Here is a 27,115-nt window from a genome sequence, read left to right on the forward strand (position 1 = left end):
CTCCAACTAAATGTTGATGGACCGCTAACTCAGCAGATGTGGACCACATCTCATTCCTCTTAGATGAATTATCATGCGGTCTTCACCAATCCCAAGGCCGGTTAACAGATATCAAACTACCATCCTCCGTGATCACAGGAGTGCCTAATTAGCACAGCTGCTAAAGAAAACATGAGTCTCTGAGATCAAGTAGCAACAATAATTCTTTCCTCAAGACAGGTGACAGCAGCTTTTGGCCAAAAGTGACCCCAAAGTCCTGACACATGAACAACAACCAGACAAAACGTGCGTGGTAGCTGTGATTTGCTGAGACAAATGCAGGACACACTCAGCCTGTTTGACGTTAGCTTTTCCTAGCCTATTATTGCATAATTTAAAGGGCAGACATAAAAGGAACGGTCACAGTAGGTAGGGAGGGCCATGTATAGAAAGCCACATCAATAAAACAACATTTGACAATTAGGATTTAGTAACGCCAACCCGTTGCTTGGTGAGACGGGACGGCTTCCAGAAGGTTGTTTACAAGCTTCTACAGAGTCGCTGGGGCAGGTCCAAACTTGACTTCATGTGGAGACAGTAGAGTCAGATTTAGCCATCATTTTGTACAATCAGACCATCCAAGGGGCTCACGTCTAAAGTCTGGCTCGTTTACCTTTTGTGGCACGACTGGAAGAGCAGCCAATGTCACAAAAAGGTTGTCATGTAATGCGATAGGAATAGTCAAAATAATCCAAAAATAACGAGCCAAAAGTCAAACATAAACAATTTGGTGCTACCTGTTCATTACCACAGAGGGCTCTAATTCCGTGGCGCAGCGCAAGGTGGCGCAGCCCACGCAGTGGTACTTTGGTCCAGCGCACCGCTGTACACACCACAATAGTAAGTTGGTAGACTGGACTGCGCCAAGATGGCTGTGGCGGCGCACCAGACGAGGTGTCCACATTTTCAGCTTGAACACCCGCATTGTCCGTCTTGTTTGCGACATTAAACAAAACAACAACCAGAAAGAACAAATACATTTGTAGTTCTAGTTGTGTTTGTTTTGCATTTCCTGTTTTTTTCTTGTGTTTTCCTTTGCCAATGATGCAACGCGCCCCCACCGCAAATAGATAGCAGTACTGACAATGCATTTGCAGACGTACCACAAAAATAACGCTGGTGTCTGATGTTGGTTATCTGCCCGGTTAGCTGGTTCCAAGCAGCAAAGCAGAGCCTTGATGGACACCGAAAGCAACCCTACACCTCCGTGGAAGCTGGCAGGGGGCACAAGAACAACATCAGTACCAGTGTTGTTCATTCACCGTGACCCTGCCAAGTACATTACATTAATCTCTCCGTCCCACAGTGGGAGCAGGCTCACAATGTCATAGTGGACCCGCATCGGGGATTAGCGATACAATGGACTAATACGTGATTAAGAAGGATGGGTAGCTGGGCGAACGGGCTGAGAGACACTTAGGCAGCGGAATAATGAATGAATGAAAGAAATGTTGCATGAATGGAAGATTGTGCAAATGGAACAAAGGAGGTGTCATGGTGGATTTGATGAACGGTTCTAGCGTGTCCCCTCATATGCATGCTTCTCAATCCATTTCAATCACAAAGACAATCCGTATTTGACTGATAATGATCAGTTAAAAGACAAAAATGATCAGACTGGATTATTGCCTTGCTGCGCCGTGCCACGCTAGCTATAAATTGAAATCTCCATCGTACACCATATGTACCTTGTGTACACAACTCAGCGAAGCAGCATTTGGTGGATTATTATATTGCTGTGTACCCTCAGTCGGGGCACTGCGTACATTCCATTTCCCACAAATCTCTCCCCCGAGTCAGTGACTCTCCAAGACTGACCCAAAGCCTTAGGAATTTGAGCAATGTCGGCAGCTTAGGAGACACCTGTAGAGACGACCAACACATTGGGTAAAAGAGGCATGGCATAGTCTCCTTCCTGCCGTTAGCAACAATGAACCAGTCCTGCATTAGCCTCACGTGAGTATCCCAAAGCATTGGCATCTGCAACTGTAGGCTCAGTGTCCATTTGTACTGAAGTTACCTTAACCAAGGTATGGAACCCTGACTACTACTGTTTGACTTTGTTTCATCCCTTTCAGACATTTTACTATGCAGTTACTGTTTCTGTTAAGAGAACTACAATAAATAAATCACTTGGCATGGAAAATAGAAACCATCATATTCTTGACATTTTTGCAAAAGTGTACCAAAATGCTCCCTCTTCCAGAATGGAATGTAAACTGTAGACCTCATAACTCCAAGAAAAGCCATTCCTTTTTTCGAGAGAACGAGGCACTTCCCTGTCAGGGTTGGCCACCATCACAGACAGACCATTAGGGATTTGAAGTTATTACAGAAATATGTGGAATATCTAAATGTCGCTCCCCCAGTGCTCAAAGTAGCTTCCTGTTTTTCTCATAGTCAGAGATGGGGGACTTAATGGGACTACCGATAATAAGTCAGGGATATTGGGCATGAAATTTCAGGATGACCTTAAGATGCACTGTAGCCTTTACAAGTTGAACTTCTCTAAACTTTCCAATGCAGATGTCCAACTGTTCTGTGTTTCAGTGCTTATTGCACAATTAGCTGTTCTCCATCAAGGAACGTTCCGATCCGTGAATCAACCAATACATTCCCACTGAAAGGCATAGAATATGTCCAGTGTGCCTTCCAGTGACTCTTCCAGTGTCTCTGTAGTGACAGGGGATGCAGCTTTACGGGGGATTAGATGCAAATGATGAACTGGAACAAAAAAAAGGCTGATTCTTTCCATCTTGGATCATCAGACAAAACGGTTGGGGAAAAATATGTCGTTGACAAAACCGCAGAGATCCTGTTTAATTACTACATGCCAACTCAAAGTATGTAAATGACTGAGTTGGGAATGTGGGGGAGGCTGACCAAGTGCTGAATTTTGTCTTGTGTGGTTTTGGCGTGACAAGATCCAGTCACTGTACTTGACTTTACGAGGCTGGAATACTTGGTACACCATCCCCTGTGGTACACCATGCCCTGTGGTACACCATCCCCTGTACAGTACATTGTTATACGGGAGCTGGACGTGACTATGACTTAAAGGCTGTGTTACAATAAAGTAAAACAGACTTTACACTCTGGTAGCTCTGTGTTCACATGGCATTTATGTTACATCAACGATAAGGTCGCTTTACATGTAAATAAAGAAGTATGACAGCTGCATGCTGAGTTTCAGCATGTAAGGAATAGCAACATCCCATTGTTGCCATGTGCCAACTGTAATTCCTATCATTTCCCCTTTGTTCAACATCATACAAAGCCGGCCTGGTCGAAAGCACGCATTTAAAGAACGAAACTAGCGTGGTTTTGGCAAATAGGTGTTGCGATACTGTGGATATCAATGTATAATGTTGCTACTTACATTGCATTTGAGATCGGCGTTGAATGGATTCTCGCTAGTTTCAGTATATTCCAATCATTCCGTAAAAACAAAACTTTTTAAAAACAGTTTTTGTTTGCACTTCGCAAAACTCTGATTTGGTCCTCCATAAGTCGTTTTCTCGCTGCTAAAATGATCTTTCAAAACGTTGCGTCTTGGTCGAGCGACACTCGTAGAAGAATGAAATTATCTGCTGACTTGAGAGCAGTTTGTTTGTTGTGATACTACGTTATTTGTCCAACACAGGGGACATACAAAGCCGATCTACGGTCTGTTTCGTATGCGGCACAAGCAACAGGGACCGCCCAATGTATTTGTTCATTGGCCTGTCTCTTTAAAAGGCGGGCGCTTTTATGGAAGGCGTTATTTTAATTGGTGGGCTGTATACCCAATCACAGTACAACATAACTTCTTCAGCTGAACCAATAAATGATTATTATGAAGACGTGTTTTCATGGTGGCAGATACACAACCGCATACTGAACTAGTCGAATGGAAGAACTTCAGAACTGGCGCTCCAAATTCAATATTGAGCCCCCCCCCCCCCAAATGGCAGGTAAAAGTGGTTATATACCGCCCCCTAAAGGCAAAAGGCAGATGGTGACAGGATGTACGCACAGCCTCAACTGTACAGTATATACAATATACTATATGAACCTGTTCCCACAACTCCTCAAATGTTATCTATGTGCGTGTTTTCACATATTTTCTACTCATTTAACAGACACGAATGTCATCGAGAAGTTGCTTTTTTGTTGTTTAATATTTTAACTTCATGCTCCTAAAATATTTTTTCTCACAAAATAACGATTTTATTGTTGTAGTATGATAACTTTTCTTTTTTTGTATCTTAATTGTATCTACAATTTCGATTTTATGTTGTAAAATAACTTTTTTTTTAATTTGTACAAGTTTTTTTCTGGTTGTATTACAAATAGCAATGTCAATCAATGGCCACTAGATGTCAGGATAAAAAAAGTCAACGCTCTATATAAGCTTGTGTTATGATAACTGTATAATGTAGTTATGGCTTCTTGTTCTAAATAGACGTTGTGGCACCATTTCAAGGTCATTACAAGATTTATGTTATCGTTTTGTTAGCCAAACTACACATATAAAGAGTTGTGATCGACTTAGGTGACTGACTCACAGCGGATGTTGCAACCGGAAAGGGCGGGGCTTCTAGCTCAAGTTGCCAGGTTTGTAAACCTACACTTACTTGTGTTACCGCACATGCCATTTATTTACAACATGTGCTGTGTATAATAGTTAAGACAATGAAAAATAAACACGACGTGCGCTGTTGTGTTTTGTTGGTATTCAAAATAAATGCCACCATAAATTCAAATTCGCGTTGGTCTGGCAACCAGCAAAGGGCCGCACTGCTACGCTGTGACGTCAGACGAGGGTGAAAACAGGGCTGTACGTGACATGGACTGACCGACGGAGGGCGCTCTTTCCACGACTGCTGCCGATAGATAACGTTTAAGTATACCAACCAGCTAGGCTGAAACCGACGAATTCAGCTCGCCGAATTATCCAGAAAAACACAGTGCCGTGATCAGTCTTTCACATCCCACTCCAAACACACTAACACGGCATTGATGGTAATGTATGCGAGGAAACAACCGAGATTCGGCGATGGGTAAACACCTTTTTAACATTACTTATTCTGGTTTTTCCTTTCCATATAGCTACGCTTGACAATCCGCCATTTTTATTTACTGAAACCAAAATAAGTGTCCGGAAAGTTGCACATTCACTTTGAGATCATTCTCATCTCTGCCACTTTGTGTTGTACACTCACATATTCTTTCTTTTACAATTGCAGGTGTGACCGAAGAGATTCTCAGCCCTATCAGGTACTTGTTAGCTGAATGTAGCCGCTAGCTTGCTAGCAGCAAATCAGATTAAAATGGACACTCCGGTTCAGGCTTCTCGGGAGCTCAACAGGCCCCTGCCAGTGCGGAAAATAAAGTGGAAAAGTAGAATATTTGCTTATAACGCTACAAAACACCCCGTGGTTGAACACCGCCGGGTAACAACGATGTAATAACGAGTGTATTAAGCGATGGGAAAGCCTGAGGCGAGTTTTATGGCAGTTCAGAGCTGTTAGCTTGTTGCTGTTAGCTCTCTTGCTAGCGAGATTGACTCGGGCCTAAATCTTGCAAACATCTCGAAACGTCCACATTAACAACGAAGTTGTAACATTAAAACACAGTTTTTATGAAAGTCATAATGGAACCAACAGTTGATCTGGTCGAGCTTTTGCGTTATTGTACATAACATCATATATAGCTTGTGTTCGTTTGGATACATAAAGTGATACCACATTCTAAACTTAACAGTTGTGAATGAGCATGACCTTGTTTCTGCTCCAACACCCGGTGTTAAAGGACGGAAGACTGATTGCAATCGTGTGAATTTCCAGACTCTCAAATACTCATCTAAGAGCCATCCAGGTGGGGATCACCGCCATGAAAAGATGCGAGACGCCTCAGATGTCACTCCTCCCTGCAAAATGCTCAAGAGGTCTGACAGCCCCGAAAACAAACACAGTGATGGCACAGGACACGGCAGAGCAAAGGCTGTCCATGCACACCGGGCCCGGGATCGAGATGGAGGTGAGACGCTCAGAAATACAGTATATTATAATCCAATGAAAGGAAAGAATAAGCACCTTGTTAATATTATAATCCAATGAAAGGAAAGAATAAGCACCTTGTTAATAGTGGAGACATGGAAACACTAACTATTTCTGGAGGTCTTGCTCAGCATCTTTGTACAGTTTCATCCAGTCTGTAATAAACAGTGTGATGCATTGCTACTGAAGTATTTGCAAAGTATTCTGTTGCATTGTTTCTGACATGCTGGCAAACTGGGATTGTTGTGGTGTTTTTAATTTAGTGTGTTGCTTAGCTTCAGCAATAAGGCCTTCATTCCACTTAGCAACAACATGTATCGCAGTTATAATGAATGCACTATTACAGTAACATTGCACTGCTGGTGTGACTAGTTAACATGAAGGTACAGTAGAAGCAGGGACGGTGGCCCTTGTGGCTAGCATACAGAAAATGTCAAGAACTAAAGATGTACAGGCAAATAATACTGTACATATTAGACTGCCCGATGTTCTGTCATAGATTTCAGTACACAGTAAACAATTATTTTGGGCATGCTGGTCAGCTTTTATTCCTATTTGAACTGTGTAAAAAGAAGTTCACTATAGTTAGTAGGGAAGTATAAACATAGAAAAGTTAGTAGGTTATGGCAGCTCAAACGCATTCTTATGATTCATTTTTCTCTGTGTTGTGGCCTCTAGTCCACGTGTAAATGAATGGATTGCCTGCTTTCTGTGTAATGTTTGTGTGTGTGGAACTGAGCTTTTGGTTTGTGTTATGTTTAAGTGGAACATGATCATGTTTTTACGCCTGATTTAATACCAAAACACGAAGAGTATATTTAACTGTGTAAAAAGAAGTTCACCACGGTTAGTAGGAAAATGCAAACACAAAATTGTTGTTAGGTGATGGCTGCTGGAAACAAACGCGTAAGCCAACATCCATCTCTTATGCCAATTAGCAAAGCATTGTTGTCTTTTATGGCTGTTCAGGTGTGTGGAGAGGTGTCGCTATGATTCCCCACTGCTGTACGGTGGCTTTGACGTGACATTTGTACACCAACAGTAGACAGTCATTGCTGTTCAACCCGTCAGCCACTTCGTGACATACTGAGCAAATGCTTTGAGGTGTCGTTTGATCCATGCCCATAATCAGTGATGGATGAAAAGCTCAGCTGGTATCGTGGTTGCAGGTAGAAGGATTACATTTCCTGGGAAATTGTAGAGTTGAGAGTGCTGATAAAAGCGCGGCCGGCACAGTTATCACTGTTAGTCATTTTGCATACTAATTGCTTTCATGCATTTTCTTCTGTTTGGTGAGTCAGCCCACGTCAGCAGAGATCTCTGCTAGGAGGTGGATGACTACTGATGACATTCATCCTTGCATTTACTTTCCACCTATCTATGCTGACCAACAACAACAGAGTCAAAACACCATGCAACACCGTGTTGCCCACAAACACCTCAACCTCTTTCTATCAACGCTTTGTTGCTTTTCCAATCTAATCTCATTTGCACATTGCATCATGATGATGGCTGATGGCCGCCGCGCACACACGTGTTGCGTCATTACATGGTGCTTCAGTAACTTCAGTAACACTGCTCCATTGTTTTACTGAACGGTTAAATTAGCATATTTCCTTATGAAAAGTAGAAAACAACTTGCACCTCTTTAAAAATGAAGAAATGACTAAATGCAATGTGCGATGATGTTCATAAACAAGAACAAAAGGACTCGGTAAAGCTGATTTTTCTAAACGCGCTCAAGTTGTTGCTTTCTGCCTGAGACCGAACCCCACTGTCCACATCCTGCTTGGTGACCGATGGTTAACCCTCTGTCGTTTTTGCAAGCTCTTCTCCAGCAGATATCTGCAGCTGTGTTTTTTGCCCAAACAAAGGCCCACCAGCTGAGAATCAATGGTTTATATTATGTTTTGTCTAGTTGCTCGTCTGCAAGTCGACTAAAGTACAGGAGGGGGAGGACCAGTTGTCTCCACTTGTAAGCATCTGAAGATGTTTATAGGATTTTCCTCGTTCCATTTCAGTAGCTGCCAAATGCAAATGTCTGCGTTGTATCACAGTGAGGCTGTGTTTGGCATTACAGCCACACAGCAAACTTTGTCCAAGTGGATAGGAAGTGACAGGAGAGTACATACAATACACCATCCAGCTTGATTTATCAAAAGCTGGCAATGAAAAGCTACACACACTTCAATGATGAGACAACCGGCTCTGAAAGGTAAGAAACGCTTGCAAAGTGGAGGAAACGAATGTTTTTCGGCAGAGTTCGGAGCCATAATTGTTGCTTGTGATGAACGTCTCTTCCGTCCTGTGTTGCAGGGACCAGTAATTCCCCACATGAAAACTCTCACAACCACAGCGCCCTGCATAGCTCCAACTCGCATTCTAACCCCAACAAAACCTCAGACACAGTAAGTGTTGCCCACCGAATATAGCTTGAATTGTTTTTCTGTCTCCTGCTGAGCGTGTTTATGTCCTACTGCCGCCCTGTGTTGACTAGTTGATGCTGGGAATGACTAACCAACGCTTTCTGAGAGTAATCATTATTGTCAGGAGGAAAGCTGCCATTTGTGAGAAGGGTGCACCGCTTTATTGCTCAATATTGGCTCCATCTTTTTAGCCGTTGCGTTGAAAGCAGGCAGCAATACAAATGACATTGCATCCTCTTGCATCAGACCCTGAAGAAAAGCCTTTCTGTTTCTCTCAGCCTCATGAACCAGGTGACGACTGGTCGGAGCACATCAGCTCATCCGGGAAGAAATATTACTACAACTGTCGAACCGAGGTGTCCCAGTGGGAGAAGCCCAAAGAATGGCTGGAAAGGTAGCAGGGTACACTTTACTCTCATTTCCAATGCAAAGGCATGCCCAACGTCATGGATGGATCCACTCTTATTTTGCAGAGAACAGCGGCAAAAAGATGCAACAAAACAGACGGCAGTGGTCAACAGTTTCCCCAAGGACAGAGACTACAGAAGGGAGGCTATGCAGGCGTCAGCACCCCCTGGCTTTTCAGCAACAAGTAAGGACTTTCATGCATTCCATCTGGGATGGTGTTTGTCTTATTTAGCAATGAATCTCTCATACACTGACTCAACTAGAAGCCTGATGATACGGCAGGGATGACCACATTTTGGCTTCTGAACTCTGTCATCACACTTGTGGAACAAATTGGCTATTAGGAAATTGGTACATTTCTGGAAGGAGGAGAGAAACCACAGCGAGTCACTGTCAAGTGGTTGGGGCAGACAGAGGGCCAACATGCCTGAAACATTGGCTCACATCTTGGTGCTGCTCGCATTGTCTGCCTGTCTCTGGGTGAACACATGGGCGTAATACTGTAGGACAGCCATCCCTCGCTATATCACCGTTTCATTATCCCTCTCTCGCTATATTGCAGCTTTTCAGAAAAGAATGAATGAATGATGGCTGCTTTCTGGTAGATTATGGTGGATTATTACATGTCTATATGACATGTAGTATGGTGGCAGCTAGGTGGCAGTAATGACATTAATTACATTACCGTAACACTGCATGAGGTCAGTTCTCCTCCCTTCCCTTGTGGAAGTGGTAAGTTGTTGGCTTAAGGAGAAATGAATTCAAGGCCAACTACCTAGCTTGTGGCCGTCTTGAGTCTCAACAACATAAATACTAGGAGTGCAAGGTTGGCTAAAGGGGTGTTGTTTCATGTCTAAAGGGCTCTAATAATGTTAGAAACTGTATTTAAAAAGTACGGATATATTCCGTTAACATTGAATCCTACATCACTGAAACTCACACCACCATAAGAACGGTCAAACATGTTTACTTTTGTTCCCAACTGTGGGTGACCTACATAGAGTATTTAAAGCATTTCCCTATCTTATGTGCCATAAGAGAGTGAAAAGAAGCTGACTGGGGAGATGGAGTATCGTGTAACTGTACTGCTGGACTTGCACTCACCTTCTTGCAGTGTGTATTCTTTTATTGTCCACTTGTTGACCTCAGGAGCCAGGACAGAGACAATCATTTCCATTTTGGATTCCATGCTTGTCATCAAATTGTTGTCGTCACGCTACCCTGTTGTGGTTGCATCATGGGAAGTCTAAAGAAAAAGCAAAAAGTAGATATGCTAAAGTCTGATATGAGATTTGCAAACATCCAAGTAATGCATGGTGCAAGTTTAGATATTTGTATATTTCTGTCATGTGGGCAGTAGGCCTGGGACAATAATAAATAAATGGATCACACAATAAACGAAAATAAACTGGATAATCAACACATTGCCATCTGCTTCCCTCGGATTCACACTGTGCTTTGCTTCCACTACCTTCAGAATAACGGCATGAACAGTCAGTCATACACAAAGCGTGCAGAAGAGTAACCAGTGATCTCAGTAGATTGATTGTACTTTTCTTAAAGGTAGTATTTCAAATCTCATGTCGTTCTCTGTGAAATAGTTTCACCGAGTACTGTATTACTGCATGTATTTTGATTCAAGCGGATTGTACAGCTACAAGTTGGAACCTCCATTGTTTTCCTCAGAGTCAGCACAGGCGGAGAAGCCCACGACGACTCACGCTACCCAGTCTTCATCTTCTGGCTCAGCAAGTGTGAACCCTGCATCGGCCCCCCCAGGATCATCAGGATCCACTGTCCCCGTCTCGCCGGTCCCACAGTCCCCAGCCCCTCCGCTTCTGCAGGACCCCACCTTGTTCCGCCAGCTTCTTCCAGCGCTTCAAACGGCCCTGCAGCTCAATAACGCCAGTGTGGACATGGCAAAAATCAATGAAGGTACACTGCCAATCCTTGTTCATCACTGTACGATGCATGTTTTTCTTTGAGGTGACTGCCATGTTCTCCTTTGTAGTCCTGACAGCTGCCGTCACACAAGCTTCGTTACAGTCCATGCTTCATAAAATCCTCACTGCTGGACCATCAGCTTTCAATATTACTACAATTCTCTCCCAAGCAGCTCAGCTCTCCAGCCAAGGTCAGTCAAAGCAACTATCTAGAAGGTTTTCATGATTGTTCCTGGTGGTTAATACAGTTTTATGTTTGTTCTATCATCAGCAGCTCAGCAGTCCAACCAGTCCCCGATGTCGTTAACGTCAGACGCCTCATCCCCCAGGTCCTACGTTTCTCCCCGCATCAGCACCCCACAAACCAACGCCGGTCCCCTCAAATCCCTTCTCAGCACACAGCCCGTCATCTCACTGTCAAAGGTAGAGGCTTGGAAAAGTTGGAAAATACGCATTAAATTTGGATCACAAATGCATCTTTATTTCAGCCTTTTGGGCCCACTAATGTACCACCATGTCACCATGCTGCATGTGGTGTTTGCAGGCGAATACACCAGCCACCAAGCAGTCATCTCATCCCCAGCAGACATCCCAGCAGCCCCTCCCCAGCGACAAGCAGCACAGTCACGATGCTACCATCGCCTCTCCACGCACACTTCAGCGCCAGGGGTAAGCGCACCTCCACGTCCTCGTTAGCAACAGCTGTGCATCGTAACAAAGCACACGTCCTCATGCCATTCAGAGAATGAGACAGGACAAGGGCCATCAGTTTATTCTCCCAAATTCTAAATCAGACTGTGGTGGCTCTTGTAGCGTAGTGGCGCCATCTGCTGGTCACTGATGGAACATAAGTGTTGACTCATCTATTCAGTCTGACTCAGTGTTTTTGTTGCACAACCTCTGAAGGAGAGACAATCTCACCTATGGTCACAACGACTAGTGGGAGTCCACGTGTGCAGATGATTTCATATGTAGAGAAATAGAACACATACATAGTCTATTCTATTCTACCATCCACCTGCATCAAAGCAGTAGTGTGAAGTTAATGTCATGTACTGTGTTAGGTTAGGTAGAACATACTCACATACTGACTTGGACTTGGTGTTAGCAGCAGCAGTCAGAGGAGTCCCTCTCCGGGATCCAACCACGTCCCACCTGGCAGCGGCAGCAGCAACGCCCCCGCTGTATCGTCGGCTCCACCCACTTCCTTGGCAACCCGGCCGTCTTGCTCCTTCACCCCCGCCCTTGCCGCCCACTTCAATGAGAATCTTATTAAACATGTCCAAGGGTGGCCTGCTGAGCACGCAGAGAAACAGGTAAGGACCAACTGCTCAAGTAGAAATATTATATATTCAAACACAAAACACATACCGATAACTTTCTGCTTCTTAAGACTGATATACGACCAAGAGGCAACTTTTTCATAGCTATTTTAAGTGTAGTTGAAGAACTGGAACAAGTTAGGATGTGACAAAGTGTACCCTGATAAGAACTAATGAAACACCATGACATGACTACTCGTACAGAGTGCTGGGAGCCACCCGCTGTGGCCCAGCAAGGTGACCTCTATTCAGGCACATGCTCCGAGCAGGCAGAGTGATTCCACGGAGGTCTCTGGCAAACCTTTGGCGCTTGTCAAACACAGCAGTGTTTTCATTGCAAAGCTTTTGGTACAACTAGCACGCAAAATGTCTTCCACGGAAACCTTGTTTCCAAGTGAGCTCAAGGGACATCACAGGCAGGTGGAGAGAGCGCTTGATTTGCTCACCCGAAAAGTAAACATAGTATATGTTCTTTAAATCCTGATTAATGAAGAGCATTTTATCCCCAGGCATCAAGGTTACGTGAAGAGGCTCACACGATGGGCAGCATTTGCATGTCAGAGAACTGCACCGAGCTGAAAAACCTTCGTTCCTTGGTCCGAGTGTCTGAAATCCAAGCCACATTGCGAGAGCAGAGGTGAGCGTGCTCAATGAACAACATCCGTCGTCGTGGAAAACACCACTCACGTCTGCCTCTGCACTCCTTTCCCGCAGGATACTCTTCCTCAGACAACAAATCAAAGAACTTGAAAAGTTGAAGAACCAGAATTCCTTCATGGTCTGAGAACTTCTTGTTGCAAGTAGAAGCTGGAATGGGGGGGCCCATTGCACATAGCTGGAGGCCAGACAGAAAGCAGTTGCACCGTCTTAACACGGACCGCTTTGGCGTGGAGTGGGGGAGGAAAGGAAGAGTTGTTTGGAGAGGAGGATGGGGGGAGGGGAGATTTTGTAAAAAAAAACAAACAAAAAAAACAGAAAAATAAGTGTAGATTTCTTGTAGATGTTATCTATGTTGTAAATATGTTTTGTAGATGGAAGCCATGGAAAGCCATGCCTATCAGAGCTTTGGACACCCCGACTAATCAGCCTGGGCGGCTACGTTCTACGTTTAGCTAGCCCCGCCCACCACGGTAACTCGTCTGCAGCTTCCTCCCGTCGCCTCACAGATCACTGAAGCCGTGAGCATGCAAGTACACAAACTCATTCCTCCTCAAATATCGGCCAAGCCATGACTCTTCCCTCCTCTGCCCTCTTGAGGCGAAGCGTTGACGTGCACGAGAGCGCCGCCTAGTGGTTGGGTGGTTCTGTTCGCAGCTTCTCGCGGCCCTGACAAAATAGTGCCTGGTGGTGTGTTGGTGTTGTTTCATAAGACAAACTCACACATGGGACGGCGTGTTGCTTTGAATCATTCCCACATGCACATCCTGGAGGTCCCCAGTCGAAACGTGTCCTTTGCCCGCTGCAAGTCCATTCCATTGTACAGTTCCAGTGGACTCCATTCTGAGGATTTATTTATGAAGAGTTGTAGTTTGATTTGCACTCAGTGTAGGTAGGAAGGGGCAAGACGCAACCAGGCCAGGTCAAATGTGAATTTTATGTATGATAATAAACATGTTAAGCTAAAGAGAGCCCGGATTATTTTATTGGAGTGTTGGGTTTGCTTTGGTATGATGCTAGTGCCTTGTTGGAAGTCTCATTCGCCTACACGTCCCTCTCCCGTCGGCTGTCCTTTACCTTCCCTGTCACTCAAAACACACAAAGACAAGCTCTTCGCCATCAGCATGTCCCATCCTACTTCTCGCCTGTCCTTCGCTGTCGAATGGCAGGATCCCCAGAGCTGCAAAATGTCTTTCCACCATGCTGGCACCTCTGCGTCTAACTGACCTCCATCACGTTCATTCAGTAAAAGGTGACCACGTCGTTGCTTTGTCTATTGTTTCCTCAAGTATATGACACATGGAATAAAAGATGTCTCTCCAGGGCTCACGTCGTCTTGGCTTTTTCACTTCATTACTCACTACGTAGAAAAAAAAACATACTTCCGTGTTGACAGCGGATGTTTGCGTTGAACCTTCAAATTAAGAGCACTGTGTTCCTAGAGTTTCAGATACGCCAATGTTTACTTCAGGCAATCAGTGCTCACAAGAAAAAGAATCCGATGTTTGGCTAATCCACGTACTTCCTTTGAAGAAACACTGGCTAGGACCTGATGTTAGCATTTTGGTTTCAAAGCCGAATAACTTGATCCAATAGTCACAGATTGATGTCACACTGCTACAGTTGTGCATTAAGGGGTGCGCAAATGCTGACTATGGGAATTAAATAACGATTCCTGATTTCCGAGTCGCTGCAAGAGAATCTCGCGAGGTTACAACGTGATACTATTTCTGATACAGGGGAAGCCAATCGGACTGTGAGCCATGGCGGCGCCTTTATGAATGAATACACGTCATGTGGAAGTGGAAGCACGTGGAGTGTAGTTCAACCTACCTTGCTGTCCCAGCCTCACTCGGCCGCTGCTGTCATCAACCGTGGGGGTGTCGTGTCCAATTCTACATGTGATCGAACCTGCGGACATTAAGTCAAACGTGAAGTCACATGAGGCTCAAAACACGATCCCAGTACATGACTTGGATCGCAGCGTGTGGTACTAGCCTCTATTTCGGCCTACTTTGGACTTCACCACTTCCTGCTTCGGCACGCTAGGCATCATGGGAACTGTGGTTCTCTTTTGCCTAAACCATGTACTGTGCAGTCTATTTCGGCGTCTCTTTAGAACACATCAACGTAAAAGATTAGTAGTAGTAGCTACAACTGCTATCATTATTTGGGTTTTCATTCAATTCGTTCAACAGTTAAAAGCGTCATGGACAAGTTTTGTTCGTCCACTCTTATATTTTGTTGTAGTTTTCTTAAAAGTAATTGTCTCGTCCTCGCGAAGCCAATATCGTGCATGTGCTCATCTCATGGGATCAGTGTTATTTAGAAATGGAATATTTTCATTGTTACAGCATAGAGACGTTGTTTAGAACCTAATTCCGGTTTTTAACATGAGATCCCTCTAGACATGGAATAACTGCCAAGGAACGTTTGAGTCTATAGTGTGTCCACTATGTTGGTTGATCGGGGTGAAAAGGTGACTGTAGGGGTGTTATTTTATGTCCAGAGGTCTCTAAAGTTCCAAACCATATTTAGAAAGCCATAATGACCTATTTTCTATGTTCTACCAACATATTCCAGTGATAAATAAGGAATCCGACTGAAGTCTGATGAAGGCGGGATCACGGAATCACAGACCCTCCAATGGCGAAGACCAAACGGCGCCGCCATGCCACACCCACCACGTGTGTGATTTGGGTATGTTCGGCACCGCCTGCTGTGCTTGTGGTTTGCACCGCTATGGCTCGGTTTCCCACAGCTTGTAAATGCCGTTCCACCTGAGCGACGCCCTCCTGACCATCACAGATCATCTCCCACAAGGAGATAGCATCTGGTGAAGGCCTGAAAGTGTCTTTATCATCAAAGGCGGCGTGAAATATCTCCCTGCGCCTCCGCCGTTAGCATCCAAGTGAGCGGGACCTGTAATGCGGGGAATATTCGCCCGCTATCACCAGGAGGAGCGAGGAGCCAGTCTGCCTGGCTCTTCCTGCATCCTTGATATGGCTCACATCAAAGGGAATGGGGGGGGGGGGGCATGGAGGTGTCGGAGGAAGTGCTGGAAGATCATTTAAAGGTCTTCAAAGTGTGGATATCAAATCTATGTGACGTCTTTAGTCCGTCTATGCAGACAAACAGAAATGGTTGCTTTGGCGACGGTGTGGCTCAGGTCGACCTTACTGACTCCGCCCATCACATCAACAGCCGGCGAGCAGCAGGGTGCTTTTGTGGCACGTCTGTGGGGAGGTCACACCTGCGAGGGCCGCTAATGCGTGAAAGCAGACGCATGAGAGGTCATTAGCATGACTTCCCGACTCCTCCCTGTGTCTCAAAGCTTGTTAACGCTCATCCTCCCAGCAGGGAAACACACAATGCGTGTCTTTGCTTCCCAGGAAGGGCGGCCTTCGGCATGTTACACGCGCCACTTTCGCTCTGCGGGTGACAGAGATGCAAATGGGTTAGAACTGGACGGTCCATCCAAACATCTATATACTAACTATCATTTTTATCATGTTATATGATCATTTTTATAATTATTAGTGTTTTATCACTTTCATTTTTTGGATTAATTCAAATTTTTATGAACTTTTTCCTCCACAAAATATATTGCATATATTTCCATAGTATTTAAATATATGTATATTGTAGAACATATTTATTTCTTAGTAATTTTGATGATTACCGCTAATTAAAACCAAAAGGCCAGCATCCCACTGAAGGTGAAAATGGGCCAAAATGTTCAAATATTATAATATATAATATAATAATACAATGAACTAAACTAATGTTTCACGCTTTAACCAAGCGTATGATAGGTTTTTTTGTTTGAATCAGGCTCCTGAAATCCAATAACTTTTGCATGATATTGACATTTATTGGAATGTATGTCAAATGCTAATAAAAACCACAAGAACCAAATAAAAAATGATGCATTTTTACATACAAACTTCAAAACGATCTTCTGTTCTGACTGTCACCCATACACATACATTATTTGTAATCGTTATACAGTATATTAGAAACCACTAAGTGCGGTTTTCACATGCTGTTACCACTTTTCGCCGCGAGATGGCAGCGTTTAGCTATGCCGTATAACTGCTCTTTTTCACAGACAAATCTTTACATGCTGACACGGTAAGCATATTGAGATACTTTAAGTGGTTCGTTTTTTGTGCACAGCTGACGTAACACTGCCCTGGACTGGCGCCTCAATGAAATGCAGATAATTACAGTAATTGTCGTGTGTGTATTTTTTGTAATATACCCCTTTAAGCTGTGTCTTTCCAGTTTGTCGTTCTTAGTTGTACAACACCTCCATTCCTCCGATGCAAAGACAAAATAACAAAGAAAGTTGTCCTTTTTTTAAACTCTTCTATCATTGTCGTCGACTTTGCATTGCAGATTGTAAGAGGCGATTGTGTGTGTGTGTGTGCTGCGGTCTGAGTGGCGCCATGAGCCTTTTTGGATTGCTAATTTCTCCCAACGACTGTCCGCTCCGCCCTGAAGACACCAAAAGCAAGTCTGGCCGCCTGCAGGCACAAGCTGGAGTGCGGCGTCAACCTGGCTGCCAGCAGGGAGTGATGACACTGCCGGTACTTTAGTGACAACAAGGCAAGTGCAAATATGTACACTGCAATGAAATATACCAGCCAGGTGTATGTTTTGTTTCCATACACGGGGGGGGGGGGGACACAAACACTGAATGTTGATTTGTTTTGTGCAATGTGACTAATCGCTCATGGTGCTTAAAAGGTAACAAAATGATGCTAGTAGTACTACTACAAAGTACCCACTCTTGCACACTTGTGAATGGGGTGGGATAAACGGTTTTAAGTAGCTTTCGTGATATCACATTACAATACAGTCAGGTTAATATTGCTGCCTGGGGAAAAAAGCTAATTCCCAAATAAAACGCCTGTAATATCGGGTTCATGGCGCCTGTTATGTCAGCTGCACAATGTTTGCTTTATAAATGTACTGTTAAAGCGTACAACTCTTATCACATCACACCAAAATGTTCTCTCATTTCACAATAAACTGACTTTATTTTGAAAAGACCGGTAACGGGGTTGTCTCAAACTTCCCCCAGTAGTACACCGACCAATCAGCGTGCAAGGGGGCGGAGCCGCAGCCCCACAGATATTTCTTGTGTTATATCTTGTGATCACTTTGGGTTCGCTCGTACTGTCAGACATAGCGGAATTGTCTCATTTTCGACAAGTTCTCCGTCCAGGATTACTAAAGATGATGCTTCATCGTCATCGCTAGGAGAGAAATAAGACGAAGAAGAGTCGGACCAGCGGTTACAACTTGAGGCTCTTTACAAGCAGGACTATATCCGTTTTTCCACCCTCTGTGGACTTGAAGTACACACGGTGCTTTGGGTCGTTTTTAGCTGTTCTTCCTCCACGAGTGCGGGGAAACATGTCGGATGATTTTTTTCCCCTTGTGAGACGACTTTTTCACTGAATGGGAATGTCCGCTTTTTGGCTGTAGCTCCATGTAAAGCGTCGCCTTTTCTCCCACGTCCAGTTCTTGGCTCCGGGGACTACCGTGCTGCTCGTAGCGGACGCATCCAACTCTGGCGTCAATGGAGCGTCACTTCAGTTTGATTTCAATTTGGCTCCAATTGGAACTTTGTGCCATGGCTGTTCTTCTCACCAAAGGTATATTTTGTAAACGTACAGGTTTATGTGTCCATGTCCAGTTGAAATTGCCCAAATGTGCCAAAAATGTCATTAATTCTTTTAGCGTTCTGACAACTAGCAAAACCTAACATTTAGGCTTGGAAATCGTTTGTCACGATCGTAAAATGTCGGAGTTTCCCCCTTACTGTTACTGTTAAACAACCGGTTTCATTCCAACTTTACAGAAAACAGTTGTAGTTACCGTAAGCCCGGCTTCCGTAGCAGTTAGCTAAGCTGTAATTACACACAATTAGTTAGCACTCGTAGGTTCATGTCGCAAGTCAGCTACCAGGTGACAAACTGTCAATATATGACACTTGACCACGATTTTGAAGCTGCCATTCACGCGAAAACAAATAAACATACAACCCCTGCTTTTCGCCCCAAAAGAGACCAAAATGGCCGACTTCCTGTTTGTTTGCCAACTTTTGTGCGTCCTGTCATGGTTGAAGTCGCCACCAAATTTCGTGAGGATCCATGAAACTGGTGGCAGGGGCTATTAAATAATAATACAGGGGGCGCTACTGAGTCATCTGAGTGAGTTTTTGTTTGGGACCCCTGAAATATCAAATTGTTCTCCAGACCCGACATGGTGGCTGCGTTTTCATGCATGTTAAAGCCCCCCAAAACGGGAGGAAAGTAGCATAATTAAAATAATGGTAAACACAGCCGTTTCAAAGGGGCCTCGGCGCCGCTATTGCTGCTGCTGCTGGGTCTCCAAAAAGGCTTCCGTGCTCATGCCGACCGCCCCCTCCCCTGCCCTGCCTCCTCCCTGCAGCCCACAAAGGGGCCTCTCCTCTCTAATGAAATATTCTCCAAATGACCTGCCGGGCCCTGCTGCTCCAATCCTTCCCAGGCAAAACACTGATCTAATGAATGTGCTCCTGAACTGGAACATTCACACAGGAGGGAACTGGCACTGACAGAAGCCCCCACCCCACCCCACCCCAGCCGTGTTGGGTTTGCAGCAGAAGTGTACAAGTTATTGCATCACAATGAGAAGGAAAAGGAAGCTCATAAGTTGACTGGAGCTGCCGAGTGTTCTGTGAAAAGAAACGGGACCGTGCATGAACTAATCACTGGGTCTGTTTGGAAGCATGCGGCCGTAATGATAAGGTAGCTGCACGCTCTTTACACTGGAACACCCCCCCCCCCCTTCCCTTTCCTCCTACGCTGGGATGCGTGCAAACCAAAGGAAAAGGAGTCTTCCATCTTTTTAACAGAAAGCCCGGTTTTACTCTTGTATTAGTACAGTAACCCCTGGCCTACGACAGCTTCACACGCTCACGTTTTTCCAATATTTGACTAAATCTTGCCGTTTCCTGGTTGAATACCGCCCAGTATTGGTAAAACATATGCACATTTCAACACAAGCATGGTTCACTGAGGTCAAATACAAATATTCGGTATTCAGAAGACACATTCAAAGAGGTTGTGATGATATGTAGTGTTCTTCACTGGTCACTAGGTGTCAGTAATGTTACACCGATGAGGCAATAACCAATGCAGCAAGCACAGTTGAGAACAGGAAGTAAAAAAAATAACATGCAAAACTATATTCTGTCTTATTATGCCTACTATATAGGAGTGTAAAGGTCACTATAGGGGTGTTATATCGTGTCTAGAGGGCTCTAACTACTGTATGTCAAAATGTTCTGCATTATTGTCTCTTATGGTGGCTACTACATTGGGCAATGGGAGTGAAAAGGTGACTATAGGGGTGTTGTATCATGCCTAGAAGTCTCTAATGTAAAAAAAAGTGTATTTAGAAGATTATACAGATGTTCAATGCTCTAAATATTCCATTCATAAATAAAGACACGTAATTGACTGAAAATAATCCATCAATCCAAAAAGACACCGTCAGCCCTGCGAGTGCCCCCACTGCTTGGTTGAGGTGCCAGACTCAAACAGCTAAAGTGACTTAATTCGAGCATGGGGTGGTTTTCCCACCAAATGACACTGTCAGCCATGTTGCTTTCAAGTCCACAGCTAACATCTTGTGTCTTTTCTTCTCAGGTGAAATACGGTGCTACTGTGACGAGGCGCACTGCGTGGCCACGGGGTACATGTGCAAGTCGGAGCTGAACGCCTGCTTCACCAAGATGCTGGACCCCTTCAGCCCAAACTCCCCGCTAACCCACGGCTGCTTAGACGCCCGCGACGTCTGCAGCGCTCGGAAGGGCGCCGACGCCGGTGCGGACGCGCTGGAGTGTTGCCACGACGACATGTGCAACTACAGAGGTCTGCACGACCTAACGCACACCAAGGACTCCACAGGTGAGCAGATGTCAGATAAGGAGCTCTCGTTCTTTCATCCGCTTCCTCCTGTAGTACCAAGTAGGGCCAACTCTACCTTTCTACAAATACTTTATGGCTTTATGGACAATTGAGCCACCCTTGCCCCCCACCCCCACCCCTTACTTTTTTCCTCCCAACTTCCCAGTTTTCCAGAAGTTGACTCTAACAGGCTAGAAGTGTAAAAGTGTGCTGGCAAGGCAGGGAGGGGCCACTTCACCTTCTTGGAGGGAGATCAGATATACCCCCACCCCCGGTAGGAATGTGCTGTAGAATGGACATTTCCTGATGAGTCCCCCCTCCCAAAGGAACACATTTGATGAAGTCCAATTCAATTCGGGCTCTTAGTCGGGACAAGGTGACTCACTTGTTTTTTCCCCACGTTTCCCGCTAACCCACCCCACCCCCACTCGCCCCGCGGAAGCTGTTTAAGTCGTCGTCTGACATTTTAAAACGGCCGCGTTCCACCCGACTTGCTTCATCACGTTACAAACGCAAGAACTAATCCTTTTTGGAATCCGTGTGTGCAGATCACAGCCGCTACCAACCGGAGAGCAACAACAAGAACCTGGTGACCCGAGTCCAGGAGCTGGCCTCGGCCAAGGAGGTGTGGTTCCGGGCGGCGGTGATCGCCGTGCCCATCGCGGGCGGCCTCATCCTGGTGCTGCTCATCATGCTGGCGCTGCGGATGCTGCGCAGCGAGAACAAGCGACTGCAGGACCAGCGGCAGCAGATGCTGTCGCGGCTCCACTACAGCTTCCACGGACACCACACCAAGAAAGGCCACGTGGCCAAGCTGGACCTGGAGTGCATGGTGCCCGTCACGGGCCACGAGAACTGCTGCCTGACCTGCGATAAGATGCGGCACACGGACCTCGGCAACGAGAACATCCTGTCCCTCGTTCACTGGGGGATGTACAGCGGCCACGGCAAGCTGGAGTTTGTATGACTTCCTGTCCGGGACCGCCCCCCTTTTTTATTCTGGAAAAAAACATTCCCATATTTTTCTCCCGTCGGACTTTTGGGCCTGTGTTTTCATTTATTTTTACCAGTGGCAAAAAACACGAGACTGATCTCATGCCGTGTGGTTTTTGCTCGAGGAGCACTTTACTTGAAAAATGAAAAGGCAAAAGGCGGCGAGAAGCCGCGCTGAAAGCCGACAGGGCGGGACCGTGAGGGCGGAGCGCGAGCTCCAAGGGATCCTGGACGCGTACGCCGAGCAGCCAATGATTCCGCACCCGTCCCAGTTTTGCACATTTGTAAAAAGAAGAAAAAGTTGTTGCTTGAAAAGGACGATTTGACAGTGACAGCAGCAGGACACGGCGAGACCCTGCTGGGGGGGTGCACGCTCCTTTCCTACAGTCAAGCTTGTTTTAGATGAATGTTCAACATCTCTGTGTCGTCACGCCACGCTCCGCTGGGGGCCTCCACCACTTTCATTAAAAGTGACTTTTTATTTATTTGACTTTGGAGCTTTTTGTCTTATTTTGGCACGTCCAAAGTTGCCTGTGAAGCAGAATGCTGACGCCCGCCTTCCAGGGTGGTGCTTTCAAGGGTGTGTGTTGAACAGTAAGGCCTTGTTTTATAGCTGAGCTGTTACTACTCAGTGTGGGCGCTTCTCCCAAGAGTTCAACTTTTTTCCCTTTTTCACTGGCAGTATTTCTGCCAGCCCTGATAGATTTACATTCACTTTTATCTACTGCCCGGTCCTTCTATCACAATGTGGGGCACAAAACACGCAATTACGGGGTCCACGGACACTGAAAACTCCAGATTGGGTTCCATACGTTAGCGTTTACTGTTTATTGGCCCACAGCACATTCTAAAAATATAATTTCACAAGACAACAGCAAAAATGTAAATGTATTAAGCTAAATATTAAGAGAAAAGAGTCACTTTACGGGAATCATTCAAGGTACATAAAGCTGAAATGTTAAAAAAACACATACAAAAAAGTTTGCAATATTCTGAAAAAAAAGTTGGACAAAAACAATTTAGGAATAAAGTCAATATATTAAGGCAATAAACTATAATATGATGAGAACGGTTGGGGTTATTCAGACTATTTAAAAAGACAGTTGAAATTTCACAAAGCTGTTATGTGTTGCTTTACAAAATATAAAAAAAAAAATCAGTATCTAGAAAAAGGTTCCTTTAACTTTACTTTCATTGAAATGGCTGACGTGTATTTTAACTCAAAAGAGGGGTTTTCAAACGACATGTAAGCGACATGGTGCAGCTATATCTGCCTCATTTCTGCTCCTGCACATTTGATACATTACATCAAAAATATACTATCAAATGTATACATCCGAATTTCAACACAGCCGAAGTCAAGGCAGCACATTTAAAACTTAAGCCATTAAATTGTTTTTTTCAAATAGACATAAAACAATAGCAATGATAACAAGTAAGTGTAAAAAACACATTTCCGTAATGGAGTTCAGGGTTCAGGTTTCGCATGGAACAAACCACTACAAAGCTATGCCAACTTTTACTGCACATATATGTATCTTACAGACGGTTTATTTAATCGGTTAGAATCAAGATAAAAATACAATTGTGGGTATGATTCGATGTGTATGGACCGGTTCAATGCGGATATTTACGGTATACGATATTGTTGCACCCCTACACATAACCACTCCATCCAGCCAGACATTGACTGTTCTGTACAGTAAAAAAAAAACTTTCCCTTCCCGGGATAATTTAAATAACCATCATTGGAAAGGTTTCGCAGTCCAATAGTAACTTTATGGAGGTTATTTCACATTGAGCTGTGCCTCACTGCATTTATTTCTCTCTGTCGGGAGCGCATTAGGACAGGAAACCTCTATTAGCAGCAAACCACTTAACGGAACCCTGCATTAGCCGGGGCTCGGGGGTCTCTCTGCCCCCACCCGCGACTATTACACGTGTAATCATAACAATGGCCTCTGCTTGGATTGCCTAATGGGACTTGCTGTTTGCTTTAGCTTCGGTCCACTTGGGGTGGGGTGGGCTGGCCTGGGGTGTCAGGTGGCTGCTGGAGGATGAGGCACTACTTCCTTCACATACTACAGTACTTCCTTCACATACTGCAGTACTTCCTTTACACACTGCAGTACTTCCTCCACATACTCCAGGTAATACCAAACACAAAAGCACTACCTACCTAGCATGATGACGTCACACCCATGTGACCAGAAGTGACCGCTTGCGTACTGCTGTCAAAAAGCCAAAAATAATTCGACGTTCACGATCCTCTGCCTTATAGTAGTTTGGTCTTATACTCCAAAATCACTTGTAAAAGTTATTCCACTTGGTCGTCAGTCCAAACAAGCCGGAAAAGTGGACACTTTTGCGGGCGCACTTCTTCTTCTTCTTCTTCTACTGTTTTGTTGCGTCACGTGCTAATATATTTATGCGCGTTTACAGCGCCACATGTAGGTGTGCGTTATGTACTACAAGTGTCAAGCTATTTTTTTAATTCTCAAACTTTCATTAACATTTGAACCCAACTCTGATACAATGTGTTACTTTTGCCCTGGAAAAAGATAAATAATCTGGTCCAGGGTCAATTATAGGGTCATTATAGAATATATAGGAATTTCAAGAGCAATAATCAAGTATATTTGTACATTCCACAGGGCCAATCAAGTGTAAAAATAAGCTAACCACTGTTAATATGAACACACACGCTCAGCAGCCAGCGTTGGATTGCGACAATAGTCCAGCCGCCAAGGAAGGAAGGTCATTAGCATCGGCCATTTTGTGCAACAAGAGGCAGTCAAGCTGTTCTCATTCACATGCAAATTTAACGAGGTGGCCGACCGGCTGCCATCAAAAGGGACCCAATTTGTTTCTAAAAGACTCGGTGCCGGCCTTCCCTCCCCGACCCACCCCACCCCACGTCCAGCATCAGCAGCATCCTCCCACCTCACACGAGGAGCACTCCGACATGTACTTCCAGCCATGCAGGAGTAGCCCAGAGGTGGGGGCACCTCCCACAGTAGGAGCAGATATTATTAATCCTCACATTAATCCTTGACTTTTTCTGTCCTCGTGGGATTCAAGTAGAACGAGTCGTTCATTAATTACCCACTGGTGAAAACTAGAGTTTTACTGATTGACTGGTACTCCATACTAAAGTTACACCTCAGTGTGGAGTCGCTGTGGTATGAATAAAGTCAGTGATACTTCAGGACCTGTGCACCATCTCCCTGGAGCAAACCAACTGGAAATCATTCCTGGAATAAACAGGACTGCATTGGAATCAACATTTCAAGCACATTCTTCTGCCAGATTCTGGGCAAGCATGCGTAGAGGGGAGGAGTTTCCATGGCGACCCGAGCACCGTGCTTGATAAAGCAACACGATGAAGACCAATCACCTGACGGACCAGATAGCATGGTAACATCAGCCAAAGAACATCAGCCAAAGGTTATTTAAGAAGCAAGTTGAAATATGCGGCAAATATTTCAGCATGTGGAATAAGTTAGGGCGCCCCTGCCCACGTAGAGAAGACGTGAAACCGTGTCCCCACCGCCACGATTTATTGCTCCCTCTCCATCCGCTGTTGACTCTGGCTCAGTCAAGCCGAGTCGTACAACATGTCGTGGTGTTTGCCAGAGAGGAGTCGTTACTCCACGCTGCTGAAGAACTTGCTACGCCATCAAAGCCCCCCCCCCTCCTGACACACGGAATCTATCTATTTGTTTATGTTCCTGCTAGAAGTGACACGGCCAGCCCTTGTGGGGGGGCGTGTAAAGCTGCTGTACGTTGGGGTAATTACTCTCCCGGCTGCAGACCTTTATGACACTTCCTTGGGAATGTTGGAAGGGAAATGTCGCCATGGCGTTGATGCGGCGGCGGCGCCGAGTGACAGATCTCTACGGCAGAAGGCGAACGCGGAACATAAACAGGCTGCAGGAGGCCAACTCTTGGAGGTTTCTGATGCTAGGAGGCCAGGATGACAAAAAGATGGATGACGCACGACAGCATGGCCCCCGAAGGGCGTGACCGACTTATGTTACATAACTTGCCCTTGGGATTCATTGTGTATTATTATTATTATTATTATTATTATTATTATTATTATGATTAGGATAATACAACTATTACAATTGATATACAAGAACACAATAAAATAAAAGTCCAGTATTGGAAGACAGTCATTCATAAAATTAAGCCCTTCAGGATTAAATCATTACAAAAAAATCATTTTATAAAACATCCTAAAAATATAATTTAACCCAAAATTGTTTAAAAATAGCAAAAAATTGAAAAATCCAGTATGTGTTATTTTGGAAAAATGATGAGAAAGATGTTAGCATATATAGGTGTGTTGCCCCCCCCCCCCCGAAGACGCCCCGGGGACGCCCTGCCGCACAGCGACCCCTCAGTGATCCTCCACCGGGGTGTCAGATAAGGGCCAAAAACGGAGGAGATAATTGCGCCCTGGCTGGGAGCGGAGAAGACGCCTGGACTTCGGCCAACCATAACGTGCCCCCCCCCCCAGCAAAAGGGAGCAGCGCTACTTATTGACAGGTATTCATTATTTAGCAGCTTGGTGAACTCTCTGACTCGGCGGCGTCAGAAGCCGGGTGGAAGTCGATGCGAGTGGAGCTGAGCTCTGCTGTTCATCAGCCAGTGGGAACGTTGTTTACTGCCGGGGTCAGGGGCCTCCGCACGTCTGAGAAGATCCATTGTTGTCCCGGCACGGCCACAGTGGAGATCGTATCTACAAGGTCTTCAGGGCTGAAAATGCCCAAAAGCTTCTTTCATCAGATTGAGGACATCCGCCACGTTATGGAACTCCTGGAGATGTTTCCCCTTTAGCTACTCACTGAAAATACACTCTGCTTTTTATGTGCTTCCTTCTCCAATGTGGGGGGGTTGACTATTCCAACCACATTTTCCCCTGGTTTAGAAGATCTCTGGGATAATTCCTCTTTACTCATTTGGTCCCCCGGCGGGGTGGAGCTCCTACTTAGCTTCTCCTGTCCACATTCAAGCAAACCCAAACTCTGCAGCCCAGACCTTCTCATTTCAGGAGCCAGGAAGGTCCTGTGTAGTTCAGGCCACTGCGGCGTCCTTCATCTGTGGAGCATTAGAACCAGGAGCAAATTAAGGCTGTCTCAACACTGGGCAGACTTCTGCTGTCTGAAGGGGTGGGGGTGGGGATGGGGGGGTCGCTAGAATACATTCCACTCTGGAGTTCTTGCACTTCACATCAATGCTCCATTTCAGATCTTTGACGGTTGACAGGACCAGAGTCCAGGCTCAGAACCTCTTGGCAGGACAAGCAGATTC

General features: G+C 45.2%; 3 protein-coding genes and 1 long non-coding RNA gene across 9 annotated transcripts in view; 2 read left to right on the forward strand and 2 right to left on the reverse strand.

Moving 5' to 3' along the window:
- Positions 1-3,732, reverse strand: part of mpp7a (MAGUK p55 scaffold protein 7a) — a 50,607-nt gene extending 46,875 nt beyond the window's left edge. The window contains exon 1 of one of the 2 annotated variants that reach the window (XM_058060661.1): positions 3,419-3,732. The gene's annotated coding sequence lies outside the window, so the exon portion shown is untranslated. The remainder of the gene's footprint in view (positions 1-3,418) is intronic. The other variant, XM_058060663.1, reaches the window with a different exon arrangement.
- A 1,134-nt stretch (positions 3,733-4,866) lies between these two features.
- On the forward strand, positions 4,867-14,179 carry waca (WW domain containing adaptor with coiled-coil a). 5 transcript variants are annotated; one of them, XM_058060667.1, is made up of 13 exons: positions 4,867-5,081; positions 5,268-5,298; positions 5,868-6,060; positions 8,397-8,488; positions 8,785-8,900; positions 8,980-9,098; positions 10,601-10,849; positions 10,926-11,048; positions 11,129-11,280; positions 11,402-11,526; positions 11,972-12,173; positions 12,689-12,816; positions 12,894-14,179. In XM_058060667.1, exons 1-13 carry the CDS (start codon positions 5,041-5,043, stop codon positions 12,961-12,963), a joined length of 1,641 nt encoding a protein of 546 aa, XP_057916650.1. In that variant the 5' UTR covers positions 4,867-5,040; the 3' UTR covers positions 12,964-14,179. The 5 variants fall into 5 exon arrangements, with proteins under 5 accessions (XP_057916650.1, XP_057916648.1, XP_057916651.1 ...); XM_058060665.1 differs by having other exon boundaries at positions 11,132-11,280; positions 11,966-12,173; XM_058060668.1 differs by having other exon boundaries at positions 11,132-11,280.
- On the reverse strand, positions 6,928-24,196 carry LOC131109082 (uncharacterized). The gene is made up of 4 exons (XR_009120637.1): positions 23,976-24,196; positions 11,942-14,747; positions 10,019-10,160; positions 6,928-8,967 (listed from the first exon to the last, which is right to left on the reverse strand). It is a non-coding gene; the product is annotated as an uncharacterized LOC131109082 (long non-coding RNA).
- Positions 17,978-22,286, forward strand: bambia (BMP and activin membrane-bound inhibitor (Xenopus laevis) homolog a). The gene is made up of 3 exons (XM_058060669.1): positions 17,978-18,502; positions 20,543-20,803; positions 21,352-22,286. Exons 1-3 carry the CDS (start codon positions 18,427-18,429, stop codon positions 21,768-21,770), a joined length of 756 nt encoding a protein of 251 aa, XP_057916652.1. The 5' UTR covers positions 17,978-18,426; the 3' UTR covers positions 21,771-22,286.
- Positions 24,197-27,115: the final 2,919 nt, after the last annotated feature.

This window comes from Doryrhamphus excisus, chromosome 21 (genome assembly GCF_030265055.1).
Source record: "Doryrhamphus excisus isolate RoL2022-K1 chromosome 21, RoL_Dexc_1.0, whole genome shotgun sequence".
In the NCBI taxonomy this organism is placed as follows: Eukaryota; Metazoa; Chordata; class Actinopteri; order Syngnathiformes; family Syngnathidae; genus Doryrhamphus; species Doryrhamphus excisus.